Source organism: Equus asinus, chromosome 8 (genome assembly GCF_041296235.1).
Source record: "Equus asinus isolate D_3611 breed Donkey chromosome 8, EquAss-T2T_v2, whole genome shotgun sequence".
Classification (NCBI taxonomy): domain Eukaryota; kingdom Metazoa; phylum Chordata; class Mammalia; order Perissodactyla; family Equidae; genus Equus; species Equus asinus.
The window spans coordinates 83,378,426-83,395,777 of NC_091797.1; the positions used below are offsets into that span (position 1 = coordinate 83,378,426).

At 44.7% G+C, this 17,352-nt stretch overlaps 1 protein-coding gene across 1 annotated transcript; it reads left to right on the top strand.

The window, feature by feature from the left end:
- Nucleotides 1-9,318: 9,318 nt before the first annotated feature.
- PEBP1 (phosphatidylethanolamine binding protein 1) lies at nt 9,319-16,148 on the top strand. The gene is made up of 4 exons (XM_014854723.2): nt 9,319-10,135; nt 11,513-11,622; nt 12,338-12,438; nt 15,152-16,148. The coding sequence occupies exons 1-4, from the start codon at nt 10,001-10,003 to the stop codon at nt 15,367-15,369; spliced, it is 564 nt and encodes a 187-aa protein (XP_014710209.1). The 5' UTR covers nt 9,319-10,000; the 3' UTR covers nt 15,370-16,148.
- The last annotated feature ends 1,204 nt before the right edge of the window (nt 16,149-17,352 follow it).

The window sequence follows — 17,352 nt, forward strand, 5'->3', positions numbered from 1 at the left end:
CAAACAAACAAAAAACCATGTATGTATGTGAAGGTACCTGTAAAAGGATACGTATTGCAGAGATGCTTCTAGAGCATAAGAGTGAGAACACCTTAAATGTTCCCAAATGGGGACTGTGTTTGTAAACAGGCAACAATCCATACAATAGCATCCTGTGCAGCCATTAAGAATGTTGCTGTCGGGGCCCGCCTGGTGGCACAGCAGTTAAGTTCGCACGTTCTGCTTCTTGGCGGCCCAGGGTTCGCCGGTTCGGATCCTGGGTGCGGACATGGCACCGCTTGGCAAAAGCCATGCTGTGGTAGGCATCCCACATATATTAAAAAAAATAGAGGAAGATGGGCACGGATGTTAGCTCTGGGCCAGTCTTCCTCAGCAAAAAGAGGAGGATTGGTGGTAGTTAGCTAAGGGTTAATCTTCCTCAAAAAAAAAAAAAAAAGAGGTGGGTTCTCATGGTTGCCATGGGGGTCTTCATGGTGATTTACTGTGTACCACCTTCCCTGGGGAAAGCTTTCTGGAGGGCAGAGCTCATGCCTGCCTCAGCTCTGCTCCCAGCACTCTAGCTAGAGCGTGCCTGAGGACTTTGCACGTGGCCTTTGCAGCCAGGCCTGCTTTCATCCTGCTTTGTCACTTACACCTTTCCAAGCCTCAGTTTCTTTATCTATGGAATGGGGAGAATAGCAGTACCTCTCCCATCGGTTTGGTGAGTGGATGAAATGAAATACTGAGTGTCAAGGCCTTCAGTCAGGGCCTGGCATGTGGTAGTGGTAATCAACAGTGAGTGGCAGACACCCTCATTGGAGCGCTCTGACCTGCGCACAGTAGGTGCTCAGTAAATGATACTTGTTATCATTGGATCATGCATACAGCAGGTGCTTGGTAAATGGTATGGTCATCATTGGAATGCACTGACCTGCATATAGCACACACTTAGTACGTGGTAGTGGTCGTTCTGGGAGCATGATGATCTGCACACAGTAGGCACCCAGTAAATATGGTTTGGTTGTTTCCATCTATTGTTTTAGTGGCAGTGATTCCAATTCTCTCTCCTCAGTGGAGAGAGCAGCCCAGGGCTAATAGAAACAGAGCGACAAGAGATTTTCACATATTGAGGTATATGGGATAACTGAGTTCAAAACTGATTCGGCTTGAACTACCAAGCCTGACTTATGGCCTATCAAACATACACTGTACACTTGCTTATCCGTTAAAGTAAAGAGTGCACTCTCTTAAGAGAAGAACGCATCCTTCCCCACCTAGCCCTATTGGTAACGCCAGGATTCATCCCTTTCCTGACATCACGGTGGGATTGACCTGCTAATTTGCAACTGCATACCTCTTTGAAATTTTGATGAAAATGTATCCTGGGTGCATTCAATGTATGTTCTTTGTTGTAAAAAAGATATAAGACTGTATCAAAACTATGCTTCTCCAGAATATCTTCTAAGGCCTTCCCGGGTTACAATCCCTACTCTGGCTCATAATAAGCTCACCCAAATTTCGATTTATAGGTTGGTTATGGATTATTTTGTCAAAATTTCTTGGCATAGTTGGCAGAATTTCCGAGAAACCTACCAGAGACCACCTGGAATCTACACTGAACTGGCATTTTGTACCAATAGGGGTCCATTGAGCCCCCCGGATCACTGCATTCTTCAGGTGACCCTGGTGAGTTCTCCTGAAACCTGGACCTCCTTATTTTAAATAGACAGTCCAGAGTTTATATGAGCTGTTTCAAACCTTAAGACTAGGTGTCATAGGGGTACTGGTACATACCCTAGGTAAGAGGAACCTGGGGGGGAATTCCTAGGAAAGAGAAACCTAGGGGGAATTCCTAGGCCAGGGGGCCTAGAGGGAGCTTTGGAGTGAATGGGGCAGGCTGACATTTTTAACTTGACTCTAAACTGGAAAGAATTGCATTTATAAAGTGTGAACAAACTGTTTAATAGAGAAATGAGACTGAATGTGTTCAGCTCTGAAGAAAAGGTACATTGCTCCTCCTGGCCAAAAGGCATTCTTAGGTGACTGAGGACTTTAGCGGGAACATTGGAGGATTGAAGGCCTCATGAGGTGTAGCAGTCCCATAGGGACCTCCACTGTCATTCATGTTCATTAATTACAGGCTCATCTGGGAAGCTCATGAAGGGTTGGTCACCCGAGCTCTGAGCCTCCACGGTGGTTTTAGGCTTCCAGCAGGAGAAACTGAGGCACTTAAGAGAGTTTTTATGACATTCCTTTAGGGAGTAACACTCAGAAGCAGTACACTTCTGACCCACTACACTGTCCCTAGGGATTTTTCAGACTTTAAAGCAAAACAAAACTAAAAGGAAAGCAGGAAATTGAGATTCTAAAAGCCAACCATTCCCGATTGGGCAGGCTCACCTCCGAACTCCGGTTGGCTTCATGCTATGACTTGCAAGTGCTTAATGAAATAAGGATAGCTGTTAATGGCTGGCAAGATGACCCGGGATAATTTGAAATTACAGTGGCCACTGTGGGGCTCCTTTTTAAGAGTGCGGTAACAGAAATTTTTAGAGTTTAGCTTGCCAGCTTTTAGCACAATTGCTCAAACTAAAGGTTCTGGAAACTGTAAATATTTACAAAGTACAGCGAAAAAGATCTTACTAAGCTTGTTTCATGTCCTGAGGGCTTGGCATAATAATTGTCATGTTAGGGGCTGGCCCCGTGGCCGAACGGTTAAGTTCGCGCACTCCGCTGCAGGTGGCCCAGTGTTTCGTTGGTTCGAATCCTGGGCATGGACATGGCACTGCTCATCAAACCATGCTGAGGCAGTGTCCCACATGCCACAACTAGAAGGACCCACGACGAAGAATATACAACTATGTGCTGGGGGGCTTTGGGGAGAAAAAAGGAAAAAAATTAAAAAATAAAATCTTAAAAAAAATAACAATAATCGTCATGTTAGAGATTGTGAAATATGGTTAGACAAAATGTAGTTGCACCCCATTTTGTGGTCAGAGATAGTCAAAGAGAAATGTGGGTTGCACTCCATTAGCTGCTAAGGGTTCTACCGAGCTGCTGAGAGCCTCAGGGGAATTACATTGGCCATTAGAAGGAACATTCTGATTAGATAAGATCATTTAAAAAGTGCACTTAAAAAGCAAAACCTTCAACATCCCGAAATAATCTTACTGAAAGTTTTGTTGCAAAAAGCAAATAGAAAATTAACTTATAAATAGTACTTAAAGGAATATATTAGGCCATGACTTTACAGACACCTCCATAATCTACTCTCCGAGTTAACGAAATGGAGAGATTTTCTGGGAAACTGCTATGCTAAAGATTTCTGGAACAGTTCAGTGCTACCAGGTAGTTACTGTTTATCCTGGCTGAAACCTGACAAGGTATCCAAAAGGATGTAGCAACTTAGGATCAGAAATGTGGCCAAACTGGAAGCCGATATTCAGAGTCTGATAGGAATTTTCTTTCCAGGCCTTTTTCCCTAAGTTAAAATAAAACTAAGCACTCAGAGGGAAAAAGCTGATTAGGGTGATGTGTGTGGACAGATAGAAGATCTGTCCTCAATTTACACACCCTTGTTAAGACTAGAAAAGCAGTCCTAGAGGCAGTTCAGATTCCACCCGGTTCCTTTATCTCCAAAAGGATTTTGGCCTCCTCTCTCTCTCTCTCTCTGTCTCTCTCTCTGTCTCTCTCTCTCTCTCTGTCTCTCTCTCTCTCTCTCTCTCTCTCTCTCTCTCTCTCTCTCTCTCGGAAGTGTTATCTAGCTCATCACCAAATCCTAAAACTGAAAAAAAGAAAGGGAAAAGGCCAGAAAAATGGCCATAAGGGCAGCCTCGCCCAAAATCTAACATCTTGAGTGTCTTCTCTACAAATATTAGTAAAAAGGCTTAAAACAAAATTTGCATTCATAACTAGTATATTATTGGACCTGATTCATGGCAGTAATTTTCAAGCAATAGGTGTGGAGACCGTGTATGTGTCTATATGTATGTTATATGCGCATGATATTTTTACCTCCAGATGGTATAATTTCTTTTGTTGTTGATGAAGATTAGCCCTGAACTAACATCTGCTGCCAGTCCTCCTCTTTTTGCTGATGAAGACTGGCCCTGAGTGAACATGTGTGCCCATCTTCCTCTACTTTATATGTGGGACACCTACCACAGCATGGCTTGCCAAGCAGTGCCATGTCTGCACCTGAGATCCAAACTGGTGAACTGTGGGCCGCTGAAGCAGAACGTGTGCACTTAACCACTGCGCCAGTGGGCCAGCCCCAAGATGGTATAATTTCTAAAGAGCTCTATTCGATTGACTTAAAGGAAGCACTTGCATAAATTCTAAATGTAATAGAAATGTCTTTCAGGTTAACATGAGATAAATTCATCTTTGGTAAATGAAAATTTGTTTGAGTTTGTTGGTTTGATTAAAATAGGCATGTGCTCAGTGTTACCAGCACTGGATGTGATGCAGATATGCAGCCTTTATTCTATGTTTATTGGTCAAATAATTTGCTGTTACCTCTATTACAAAACAAATTAACAAAAATAATAACTTAAAATGATGGATAATTCTGTCTAATGTCTCAAGAAGTTTTGTAGGCAACCTAAAAATAATTATTGAGAAGGAGTAAACTAAATAGATGTAAAAAAGAAAGTGTTGGTGAACTTTTTAAAATTATGTGTTATGGCATGTATATTTAAAAGAATTTCAAAACCTTTTGGTGACTTGAAACCTTTAGAGTTTTATTAAATTAGGTTAAACGATAGAAATCTAGGTCATTTTCAAATAAGATAAAATACTGAAATATTATTGCTAAACATATCTAAGTTTAACTACTTTTGGCTTCTTATTACAGAGAAACTGAAGTGTTTGAGTCTATTAGTAAACACATCTTGTGTTTTATTACTATGAAGTAGCATGTTTCGAGAAATTATGAAAAGTGTTTAGGATGCTGATATAAAAGAGAGTTCATAGTTGATTACTTTTTAGTTTTTGCTAGGGTCTGTAAGGGTTAAAAATTCTAATTAATATATTAATTAAAGCTACTAAAATTAATAAGGAAAACAGCTCTGTATACAAGGAAAGTAAAACATGTTTCCAGTAAAGAAAGTATAAGGATTGGAAGTATTTTTATTTGTTGGGTAAAGAAAGATAAATTTGTCCTAAAGTACTAAGGACCAGGTACGTTTAACCAATTCATGTGCTGCAGAATCAAAAGGCATAGATTCATGGATTCACATTGCTCATTTAAAAAAGGCCTCTCCACTTGAGTCAGTTTCAGTTCCTATTTCTGATAGCCAACTTTAACTCAGCAAGGCGAGTGTCTCCTAACCAGGGTGAGAAGATGGCATCTGTTGTAGACAGCTGTCCCAAGACTGTTGTAGACAGCTGTCCCAAGACTCCGGACCAGGCCTGTATTCTCAACCTTGTATCTCGCATTTAAATCTTTGTTATGCTTAAGCTGTATACCTATTTTATAATTGTTCCATTTAAGGTTTCAAAATACTATCATCCTTGAAGAAAGTGACTGATTTGGAACAGACTGGTCCTAAAGGCCAGGCACTTACCGAGTGACTCCTAATGGAACTCAGTGGTTATGTGGAATAAATCTCTGTTCTCGGCTACTGCCTGGATGGCTAAAACACTGCACCCTGAGTTTCCCTTGGATGCAGGGAAGGATTCACACTGAGCTAACACTTGTTGCCAATCTCCCTCTCTGTAAGGCCAGATGGGCTCGTTCAGTGTTCCACTCGTATGACCACCGAACACCTAGCTATAGCTGTTCCTCCTTTGGGGCTAGAGGATGTCATATCACATATAGAAGCCCTTAACAGTACTCAAGCAGGAATCGCCTCATTAGATACTTAAATGTCTTTAATAAGAAAGGCTGTCCTTCAAAATAGAATGGCCTTAGATATTCTTACAGCACCCCAAGGCGGTACATATATATATCATTCAACCTGAATGCTGTGTTTTTATACCCAACAAGCCCTCCAGTGTATCATCTCTGCTAAAGCACATGAAAAGAAAAAAACAGGTGAATACCTTAAGCGATCCTGTACTTGGTTTTGATTTGTTTCGTTGGCTCCCTTCTGGTACTGGCTTCCATTTGTGACCTGGATTGCAATTCCTTTTTCTATTACTCCTTGGAATTCTTGTATTAGTCATAATATTCAAACTAATTTCTGTTTTCTCAGTGTTGTATGACTGGTATGCAAGCTAGAGTAATGATTGCTCAGTGACTTGAGATGGTTGATGGAGCTTACAACCCTGGACGAATCCTCTTTTCTTAAGGCTATGCCTAAGAGTTCATTTTTAAGCTAATCGTTTCAAGTATGGATTACCTATTCTATAATCGCTATAAACAATGCAACTATAGGAAGTCATGTAAAAGCACATGTACAATGTTTGTGCGATAATCTAAAAATAACTGACAAGTTACATAGCCTATGAAACACTTCCCCTATTAGTATATACCTCTCTGCTTGTCCCCTATATCTGACTGTTTCCCCCCAACATGGATAACTGGGCAAATCAATGATATAAAAGCCTAGCACCAAGGGACATGATGGACCCAGGGCGGGCAGCAACCACCCTGGCACTGAGAGACAATATTTTGATCAGCAATGCTTTCTATTGAAAGATTATTGATCAAAAGGGTAAAATAAGTGATTTTCACATATTGAGGTATATGGGATAACTATTTGAGTTCAAAACTGATTCAGCTTGAACTAAAAGGCCTGACTTATGGCCTATCAAATATACATCATACATGTGCTTAACCATTAAAGTAAAAAGTGCACTCTCTTAAGATAAGAAGGCATACTTCCCCTCCTATGCCCTGTTGGTAACGCTCTATTGGTAATGCCCAGATTAGTCCCTTTCCTGACAACACGGTGATATTGACCTGCTAATTTGCAACTGCATACCTCATTGAAATTTTGATGAAAATGTATCCTGGGTGTGTTCAACATATGTTCTTTGTTCTAAAAAAGATATAAGACTGTACCGAAACCCATGCTTCTCCAGAATAACTTCTAAGACCTTTCCAGGTTATACTCCTCACTATGGCTCATAATAAACTCACCTCAATTTTGATTGGGTGAGAAAGGCATCGGCAGATCCAGGGGTCACTCCCAATCACTCTAGCAGCCTCCGTTACCTTATCTATAAAGCAAGGAGAATAACACTCTATCCCAGGACGTGGAGGGAGCTAAAGCACATTCAGCATTTTGCACCCAGTAGGCACGCCATAAAGTCCTTCCCATATCTGAAATTTCCAATGAGCATCTGTGCTTAGGCCCAGAGAATAGCTTAAAGCAAGTTAAAAAAAAACCTCTTTCTGAGCATTATCTATGAAGGTGCAACCATCTTTTCAAACCAAATAGTTGTGTTTTTCTTTTTAACACATAGCTTGTGGGATGGCATCTGTTTTCTATCTCACGAGCATTGAATGAGAGCTGTTTAATATAAACAGCGAGAGGAAAGGTGCTTTGATTTCTCCAATGGCTCCTAATTAAAGAGATACTGTTGATATCAGGTTTACAGGTGAAATGGCCTTTTCTGAATGTGATATTTTATCAGAAGTATTTAGTGATCTGAACCACAGCCAGACCAGATAGTTTTTTTTTTTAATTCACTTATTTTCTTGTAATAATAATGATAACGATCATATTACGTACCAAGTGTCTGAGGCACTATTTTAAGTGCTGGGGATATGACCAGTGAGATAATCCTCATGGAGGTTATACTCCAGTGGCTGGTGCTGTGCTTCAGATGACAAACTAGTAATCCTAAATGCTCTGACTGTTGGGAAAGAGAAAGGACAGAATGGGTGTGGATGCAGAGATCAGGGCATTTCCCCCAGTCCTGATGGGTAGGAGAAGGTGGAAGTGATGTTTAAGACGAGTAAAGGTGAGCCGGGACAAGAGTACAGTGTGTGCGTGTGTGTGTGTGAAGAGTAATGAGGGAAAAGTGTTCCAGGAGGAGGGAACAGCACAAGCAAAGGCCCAGAGGTAGAGAGTCAAGATGGAACTGAAACAAATTCAGAGTATTTCGAGAGAAGAACACAAGGAGGGAGAGCCAGGGAGGTGGGACAAGTCTACAGGGGCCTATTAAGAGTCTAGACTTCATCCTGAGGCAATAAGGGGCCACAGAGGGCTTTAGGGAAAGGGGGATGAGGTGTGGATTGAACTGATTTACATCTGAGAAAGATGAACATAACCAGGAGGATGGGCTAGAAGGGAGGAAGAGTTGAGGCAGTGGGCCAGGAGAGTGACACCAGGGTTGCTATGATGGGGGGAAGAAGCGGACCCATGGTGGGGCTTTACGGAGGTAGAATTTATAGGTCTGGTGACCATCTGCTTGTTGTAGAGAGGGGGCAAGAATGGTAGCCAAGAGCAGAAGTATCTGGAATTTCTTTGCATCTTCCCCAAGAGGATTTACAGTCATCACTTACCTTCTCACAGCATCATCCTGGCCCTGAGCCTGCAGGTGGCTTTTCCGAGGTCACACAAGCAATTAGCTGCAGAACCTATTCATGCTCAACCTGGGGCTGTCTTCTCTCCCTGGCACTTATCACAGTTTGTAATTTTACATTTATGAATGTCGTTTAATGTCTGTCTCCACTGCTATACTCCATGAGGGCAGGGACTGTTTCTCCTTTTGCTTTCAAGCTTCTCAAAATGCATTTATATAGAACAAATCATGGAAAAACCAAGAATCCTATCAGTGCTTAGTTGCTGAAGTCGTGATCCATCCACTGCCTGTGATTCGTCCCTTTAAAGTACACATGCTTTGACCTAGCAAGCCCATGTATAATAAAATTTTCCTAAAACTATCCACCAAGTCTTTTGATATCTATACATAAGGATGTTCATTTCAGTGATATTTGTAAAAGGAAAGACAACAAAACAGTCTAAATGTCCAACATCAAGAGGTTTGTTCAATAAATTGTGGAGTAGAATAAGCCATTAAAATAATGATCGATTTTTGATATGGAGGTTGTCTAATTGTAGAGTTTAATTTTGTTGTGAATAAATGGAACAAAATTATCTATACTCATAGTTTTAAGATTGGAAAGATTTACTCCAAATTGTTACCAATGTTTATATCCAAGTAGTGGAATAGAAACGATTTTTATTTACTTCTTTGGGTTTTTTCTCTGAATTTTCTGCAATGAACTTATATTACTTCCTACCAAGAAATAAAAACAAGAACTTTTTACTCCCTGGGGGTAGTTATCAGTGTCAAAGGCTGTCCTAAGGTCAAGTCAGGTAAGGACTATAAATAGTGCCCTTATATTTAGCAAAAAGAAAGCACTTGGTGGCCACAGGGAGAGGAGTTTTGGTAGAGGCAGAGCCAGTGGCACAGCAGAGGCAAGTGTGTCAGCAAACTAGGAATAAGTTATGGTTTAAAAAAAATCACCTCTCAAAAAAAAATTTCCCAGGAATCTTGCTTCGACCAAGTAGGACGAAGGGGATCACGTATATTTGCAAATATATTTGTCCGTTGAGAAAACTGCTCATAAGTTCGCTCACGCCCTCTAACCAGGCCAGCTACCAAAACTAGTGAGCATGCGCGAAACTACAGGGAGGCGCGGGCAATCACGCTTGTTTTAAATAGCGCAACAGAACAGAAGGCCTTAACATTTGTGAATTTAGGAAGTCGAGCAAGTACTTATGTAAAAAGGTTTAAAAAAATCAAAAGCGCAACTGCATTTCTTGAAACAGCGGTCTTGCACGCCCAGCCACACATCCAGGGACCTCGGCAACGACAGGGAGCAGATCGCCTGCGCCAGCAGAAAGGCCAAGCCACCCGGCAGTGCGAGCTGACCAATCGGAGGAGCGCTGCCTGCCGCGTGGTGATTGGAGGAGCGGGGCGGGGCGGGGCTCGCGCGCGTGCGCTGTTGCCTGCGGGGCTCACGCGCCTAGGGCCAGTTAGCAGTGCTCGGCATCGGTGCTGCGGTCTTCCTTCTGGCCTCCGTCTGCTCTCCCGGCCGTTCGCCGCCCTCGACCCCGCCATGCCGGTGGACCTCGGCAAGTGGTCCGGGCCCTTGAGCCTGCAGGAAGTGGACGAGCAGCCGCAGCACCCGCTGCAGGTCAGATACGCCGGGGCAGAGATCGACGAGCTCGGCAAAGTGCTGACGCCCACCCAGGTACCGAGGGCGGCGGGGGAGCGAAGGGCGGCGGCTGCCCGAGGTTGGGAGGCCTGCGGGGCGGGGCTTGGCGGCCGGAGCAGCACGTTCCGGCTCGGTGCGCCCGACCCACAGAGGGAAGGGGGTCGCGGTGCCCACGCCCCGGGCCTGAGGTCAAGCCGAGCCCCGGAGACCGGCACGTGGTGGGCGGGGCTCGGCCTGCGGGGGAAATTTACCCCGGGACTTCAAGGGCGCCCCACGGCCCCGGAGCCTCCCTTCGTGTGTCTGGCTTTTAGGCCTCAGTTTGGGGAGCTAAAGCCCCACCCGAGGGCATGGGACGCGCGTTATGTAACGGGCAATCAGCAGTGCTCGGCGATTCCTCCCTTGTTTTGGCGATCAAAAGAGGGAAGCCATCCAAAGGTTAAGCGCGTTCCGTAGCTCGAAGGTTCGAGGGCAGCGGTTTGGCCTCTGACGCGCATGCCTGAGGGGCGACCACCTCCCGGCTGCTCGGAGTGGAGAAACGAGAGGCCGACACCGTGCGAGTTGTTGGTCATGGGGCTCAGGGGCAGCGGGGTGAATAAACTGCCCCCACGGTTTATGGTTTTTTATTTTGGATGTTTGAATATACAGCAGTCCCCCTTATCTGCAGGGAATACTGTGTTCCATGTTCCCAGATGGATGCTTGACACGGATGGCGCGGAACCCTCTATGTGTGTTTGTATCCTAACTAAGGGGCAGGTGGCGGATACAGCGTGGGTCCGCCGGACAAAGGAATGATTCATGTCCCCAGCTGGGGGAGCGGGATGGCACAAGATTTCATCACGCTGCTCGGAAGGGCGCACTTAATGAATTATTTATTTCTGGAATTTTCCATTTAATATTTTCAGACCGCAGTTAACCACGGGTAACTGACACCGAGGAAAGCAAAACTGCGAATGAGGGTGCACTACAATAGTAGAGTGCCATCTCTCAGCCTTCCTTTTCCCAGACTCACTGTCCATGCCTGGCCACCTGGGCTCTCTTATCTGTGCACTGTTAGATGTCCAGTTAATTCCCATTCTGGTTGAGCAGGCCCCAGGTGGCCTCCTGGTAGCAAATCTGGAGACCCTGTCATTCCAGACAGTGTGAGGTTGTAGTTGAGAAGACTCAGTACCAGTGTTGAAATCCTCACACCACCTCTTTCTGTTAATAACTTGCCGGGATACCAGCCTTACAGTGTTGTTGGGACTAAAATAAATACCGGCTACTAAACTTCAGCTCCTGGCTCTGAGTAGAGTCAACACACTGTAGCTTTAAGTGATAATTACTGTTTTACCTTTGAGGAGCCTGAGGTCAAAGGAAGAGTGAGTTTCTTCAGCGTTTCTGACTTTTTAACTCCAAACTGGCTCCTTCCTACAGGTTAAGAACCGGCCCACAAGCATTGCATGGGATGGCCTCGATCCAGGTAAACTCTACACCTTGGTCCTGACAGACCCAGATGCGCCCAGCCGGAAGGACCCCAAATACAGGCGAGTTGGGGGAAGGTGGGGAACAGAGGGTCATTTAGATGTGACCGGAAACTTCTCGCACTGTGTGAGCCCCTCTCTGGACATTCTGTGCTCAGAGAACTTGACCCGGTTTGGGATGTTCCCATTTGTGCTCAAGCCGGCGTGTGCACTTTGCTCCCCTTCACTCCCTAGAGCAGGAGTCTGGAAACTATGGCCCGGCGCCAGGTCTGCCTGAGGCCTGTTTTTGTACAGCCCCGTGAACTAAGAATGGTTGTTACGTTTTTAATGATTGGGAAAAAATTGAAAGAAGAATAATACTTTGTGATGTGTGAAAATTATGTGAAATTCAAATTTCAGCGTCCATAAATAAAGTTTCATTGAAACACAGTCATGTTACCTTATTTACGCCTTTCTGTGGCTGCTTTCACGCTACAGCCCCCGAATTGAGTAGTTGTGAAAGAGACAGTATGAACTGCAAAGCCTAAAACATTTATGGTCTGGCCCTTTCCAGAAAAAGTTTGCACACCCTTGCCCTAGAGAACCTCAGAGGGAGGGAGGGGCGGGTGTGGGGTCCTCTCTTCTGCAGATGCATGAGGTTTGCACTGGCCAAGAAAGCAGAGCTGTCATGTTCATCACTGCATCCTGGCCCGGAGCGCATGCTTCATATCCATTGCTGGCCGTGAGGCCGCACATGCTGCTTTCCCACGTGTTGACGGTCCTCTGTCCCTCTTCATAGGGAATGGCACCATTTTCTGGTGGTCAACATGAAGGGCAATGACATCAGCAGTGGCACAGTCCTTTCTGATTATGTGGGCTCCGGGCCTCCCAAGGGCACAGGTCAGTAAAGGCTGCTTTTGGAGGGAGGTGGGAGGGGGGCCTAGAGGCACATTAGGATTGGCCTAAAGTGCTGCAGATTTTAGTCTGCTTTTTAGAGCTTTGTTCTTCTCTCTTTGTGAGAGCCCTTTCCCTAGCGGAGAGTTCAGGTAGCACCGTTCACCTCCAAGGCTGTTGCCTGCCAGCGACAGTCAGACCTGCAGTAGTGTCAGATGGCAGAACCTTGCCTCTGGTCAGAATGGGCCCTCTGTGAGCGTCGCCTCCTAGCCGCTCGGCCTTTACAAGCCAGAGGAATCAGGGAGAAGACACCAGCCAGCAGTGTCGCAGTGCTCGGAACGGTTTCCCAGGGGGCCACATGTAGCTTGAACACCATTAAACCATCTGATTTCTGTATTCGACCTTTGCCCTGTGGGATCTTTGAGCTTCTAGTTCCCGTGAGAGGTCTCAGAAATGATCATAGTTTCCAAACTAATTGTAAAAAAATGGCTTTATCTCTCTATAGCTCCCTCTTTCTCATGAAAATCTAGCTTGAAAAGATTTGGAAGACGTTAAGAACTATATCAAAGCCACACACGTATTGTGTTAGGTTGTGTATTATATGTTATATATAGAGAGAGGGCACTATCGTGAAACTCTCCGAGGTGGGTGGGCGCTGCCTGAGCTGGTGGTGGGAGGTGCCCTGTTACTGCCTGTCGACCAGCACAGGGTGTTTCCATCGGCTGGAACAGGGAAGTAGTGGCAGGCGGAGCACGGCAGCATACTAGCTTTTGCACATATTATCCAGCCCTGAGTTAGTCTGAAGAGGCACAGAAAGGTCCCTGGCAAGGGTGTCGGCCATGGACTCACGTTGTATCTGTTGACCTAGAAGCTTCACAGCTTCAAGCCCCTCATGCCTTCATAAGAGGAAGGTAAAGGTACATCTTTCTGGGAGCAGTTAAGTTCTCTAGGGCAGTTATAAAATGAGGCAGTTTAATTATGGGAAGTACACACATGAGAATAAAGCAGTTCTCTCAAGTAGGAGCTGCGTTCTCATTAACAAAAAAAGCCTCAGCACCTTAGCTCACTTTCTTCCGTATTTTACTAAGGTATAACTTACATATAATGAAGCACCCAGATTCGTAGTTGTTTTAGGCAGTGAATATTGGCTGATAAATGAAGGTGACCATGTAAGCGCCTTTGAAAATAAGATGTAGGATATTTCCATCAGCCCAGAAGATTCTTGTGTGACCTTCTCAGTTAAATTTCCCAGAGCTGACCATTTTCTGACTCCTAGCTCCATAGATTCCTTTCACTCTGCTTATAATCTTATAAACGGTGTCATGCAGTGTGCATTTGTTTTTGGCGAGTGGTCTCTCACTTAGGATAATGTCTGTGAGATTCATCCACGTTATTGTTTGTGTCAGTAGCTCATTCCTTTTATTGCCAGGTGGTACTCCCCTGTGTGAATGTCCCGCAGTTTATGTAGCCATTCTGTTGATGGACCTTTGGGTTCTTCCAGTGTTTGGATATTATGAATAAAGCAGCTATTTACATTCGTGTCATTTTGTGGGCATGTGTTGCCCTTTCTCTTGGGAAATTCCTTAAGAGTAGAATTATTGGGTCATAGAAATCGCCTAAGAGTTCCCAAAATGGCTGAAAATTTTTACACTCTAATCAGCAGTATATGAAAGCTTCAGCAGATCCATGTAAGATCCATGTAGATCCATATCAAGATTCATCCATGTTGTAGCATGCGACAGGATTGCTTTCTTTTTAAAAGCTGAATACCATTCTCTTGTATGTATATACCACATTTTGTTGATCCGTTCATCCGTCACTGGACATTGGAGTGCTTCCACCTCTTGGCTACTACAGATGATGCTGCAGTGAACTTGGGTGTACAATTATTTAAATAACTTTTTAAAAATAACTTTTTAAAGCAGCACATGGTACCTATTTATGTCGAATACTTAATTGGAGCTTGTAGAAAGCTGCTTGGTTGATAGGGTGCTTGCTGGCTGGTTTTAAAGCATTCTTTGCTACTTAGTTGATTAGAGTGAGTTTGGGTCCTTGCTTTCAAAGCAGGTCTCTGGTCTTCTGAGGACGTGAGTTTGGAGATAGAAAGATAATGTTCTCCTTTAGCCTTTGTAGGCTTGATTGTGGCATGCCGAGCACGCAGTCAGTGATTTGCTGTGTCCTTCGTCCATTTCTCATACATTTTTTTAGCACCTCCTATTTACCAGGCACTAGGAAGTTCTGGGGTGAAAATGGTCAATAAGACAAACACCATAGCTTTATGGAGCTCTCATTCTAGTGAAGGGACTAAATTAGAAAGTAAGAGTTTTAGGTGACACTGTTACTATAACAGAAGTGAAGTGGGCATTCTGATGGGAGTGGTGGGAAATGACTAGCGATAGGAGAGTGGAGATGGGCTGGAAGCCTGGCGTGGGAGGGATGAGGACCAGAGGGCGGTCGAGGATGGGCAGGGGCCAGATCCTGCAGGTTCTTAGAGTCCGTAATGTAGGGTATGGACTTTATGCCAATTATGGCAGGAGCCATTGGGTCATTTTCAGCAGGTGAGTGACCTGACTCATTCTACCTCCCTGGGTCCTCAGTGTACCTCTTGCAAATGGGGTGGTCTGGGTCCCTCTAACTTGGTACATTCTAGAAAATGGTTGACCTCTCCATCTCAGATACCTAGCTGTGTGTCCATCTTCCCTTCTGCCTCTCCCTCCAGGCCTTCATCGCTATGTCTGGCTGGTCTACGAGCAGGGCGGGCCGCTGAAGTGTGATGAACCCATTCTCAGCAACAGATCTGGAGACCACCGTGGCAAGTTCAAGGTGGCATCTTTCCGCAAAAAGTACAAGCTCGGGTCCCCGGTGGCTGGCACATGTTACCAGGCCGAATGGGATGACTATGTGCCCAAGCTCTATGAGCAGCTGTCTGGGAAGTAGGGGAAAGTTAGGAGACGGGAACCTCTCAGGTCCCAAGCAGTGTTCTGTAGCTCAGTGTTGCATGTAGATTTCCCCTCTTCCCTGCTCCCAGTCTCACAGGTGAGACCTGAGCAATCAGATAGTGGTGTCGGGTGACTTCCTTCCGATAATCCTTTGTAATTCTAGAGGGTTACACACTGCAGTTTATGTGTTGATCAAATTTGAACTCCATTTTGGGGGATATTTTGGTACTATGATGAGGTCATCAGAATGTTAATATAAGAGTAGCAACCCAGAATTTAAAGAAGAAAAATTTGAGGTAAAAAGACAAGGTCTCCTAGTAATAGCGCAGAATATCAAAGAATCTTTAAGGGAAGTTAAGAAAAAAGACTCCTCGCCTCTGCCCTGTGAGCCCGAGATCAGAACTGTGCATGATGGCATCTTCTGAGACGTGTTTTCATGGCCGTTTCCCACAAGACAGCCAGAGGCTGGCATGTCCGCTAAGCCCCAACATGGTATATGTATGGACCAGTTACTAGGTGCCCTTGTCCTGCTCTGGCTCCTTTAAAGAGGGGTACTAGGAAAGCCATGGGGAGAGTTGCCCTGCTGTTAAGGCACGGCCACCCAGATGAGTGGCAGGTTTGGGTCGAGAGGTTGTCAGAAATCCGTAAGTCCGTGACTGTTAAATTGCTCACTCTTCATTGGTCTGAGGAAAGCCGGTCTGGAGTTGCTGAATGTTGTGTCAGTTCTGCTATTTGCTTATAGTTGAATAAAAGTAAAAATGACAATATTGTGTTGAACCAGGCCTCCAGGTGTTCTTGCTCTTTTGGGTATGGGGTTTCATAACATGGGAGGTCAAGAGACAGCCTCTCCGCGGGAGTCACCCCTTTCCCTGACCAGTGTCAGCTGGGACTTGACTCAGGGACCCTGCAGAGGGTCCACGCTTACACATACGCCGTTCAGCTACAGCAGAGCAAGCATTCGAATGTGAGATTCTTTTTAAAAAATCACAACACGTTGGCCAAGTCTTCTTGCCCAAAAAGCACCTTTGGTGCTTTCCAACTAAGAAGGAAGCTGGTTGAAAACATTCCCCCTTGGGGTGGTTGTGTGCAGAGACCATAACATGACTTAAGAAACAGCTTACACCACTTCATCATTGTGACTTGTAATCCACATAGAATCAGTACCAAAAAGGGAGGGAGGGTGGGGGAGGGGAAGAGCACTCTCATACCACTTGATGCACCAAGAGAAAGGGAAGCGGGTGTTTGAAGGTCTGTGTCACTGACCTGTTCTGTGATGGAGAAGGGATCCTGGTTAGGCCTCGCAGGTGCTAGGTAGAGCTGGCCTTTCCCCATTTTTCACTGCAGTACTTTCTTCTCTGAAAAAAAAGGTGGAAATGTTGCCTCATGTAATCTGAAGGCAGATGAGGTAGAGAGTCATTCTTTTGTTTGTTTTTGGTGAGGAAGATTCGCTCTGAACCAACATCCATTGCCAATCGCCAGTCTTCCTCTTTTTTTTTTTTCTCTTTGCTTGAGGAAGATTAGCCCTGAGCTAATGTCTGTTCCAGTCTTCCTCTAAGTGGGATCCTGCAACAGCATGGCTGACTAGTGGAGTAGGTCTGTGCCCGGGATCTGAAGCTGTGAACCTGGACCACCAGAGTGGAGTGCACGGAACTTTAACCACTCGGCCACAGGGCCAGCCCCAGAGCAATTTTTTTTAACTTTACGGTTTTAAAATTCAATTTTTAAATGATATTTATCAAACAAAACTTATAAAGAAAACAGCTACCCTATTAACCTTAAAAATGTGAAAAGTAGTATGTACGTGGTTAGACAAGGCAAACAGTATGTGAAGAAAAGGCCTTTCACCTTCCAGTCTGCAGTTAGCAGTTTCTTGTATTTTCTTTCAGAAGCGAATATAAATATCCATATCACATACATCTACATATTTATCCTCTAGTGAGCAGTCTTGTATACACAGTGGTATACATTGTTCTGTGCTGTT

What these genes read in the sequence shown, in the direction of transcription:
- PEBP1 (XM_014854723.2), top strand. Translation starts at nt 10,001, where the DNA reads ATGCCGGTGGACCTCGGCAAGTGGTCCGGGCCCTTGAGCCTGCAGGAA. An exon ending in CGGAAGGACCCCAAATACAG is followed by an intron (nt 11,623 to 12,337) that starts GCGAGTTGGGGG and finishes CCCTCTTCATAG; the next exon opens with GGAATGGCACCATTTTCTGG. An exon ending in CGGGCCTCCCAAGGGCACAG is followed by an intron (nt 12,439 to 15,151) that starts GTCAGTAAAGGC and finishes CTCTCCCTCCAG; the next exon opens with GCCTTCATCGCTATGTCTGG.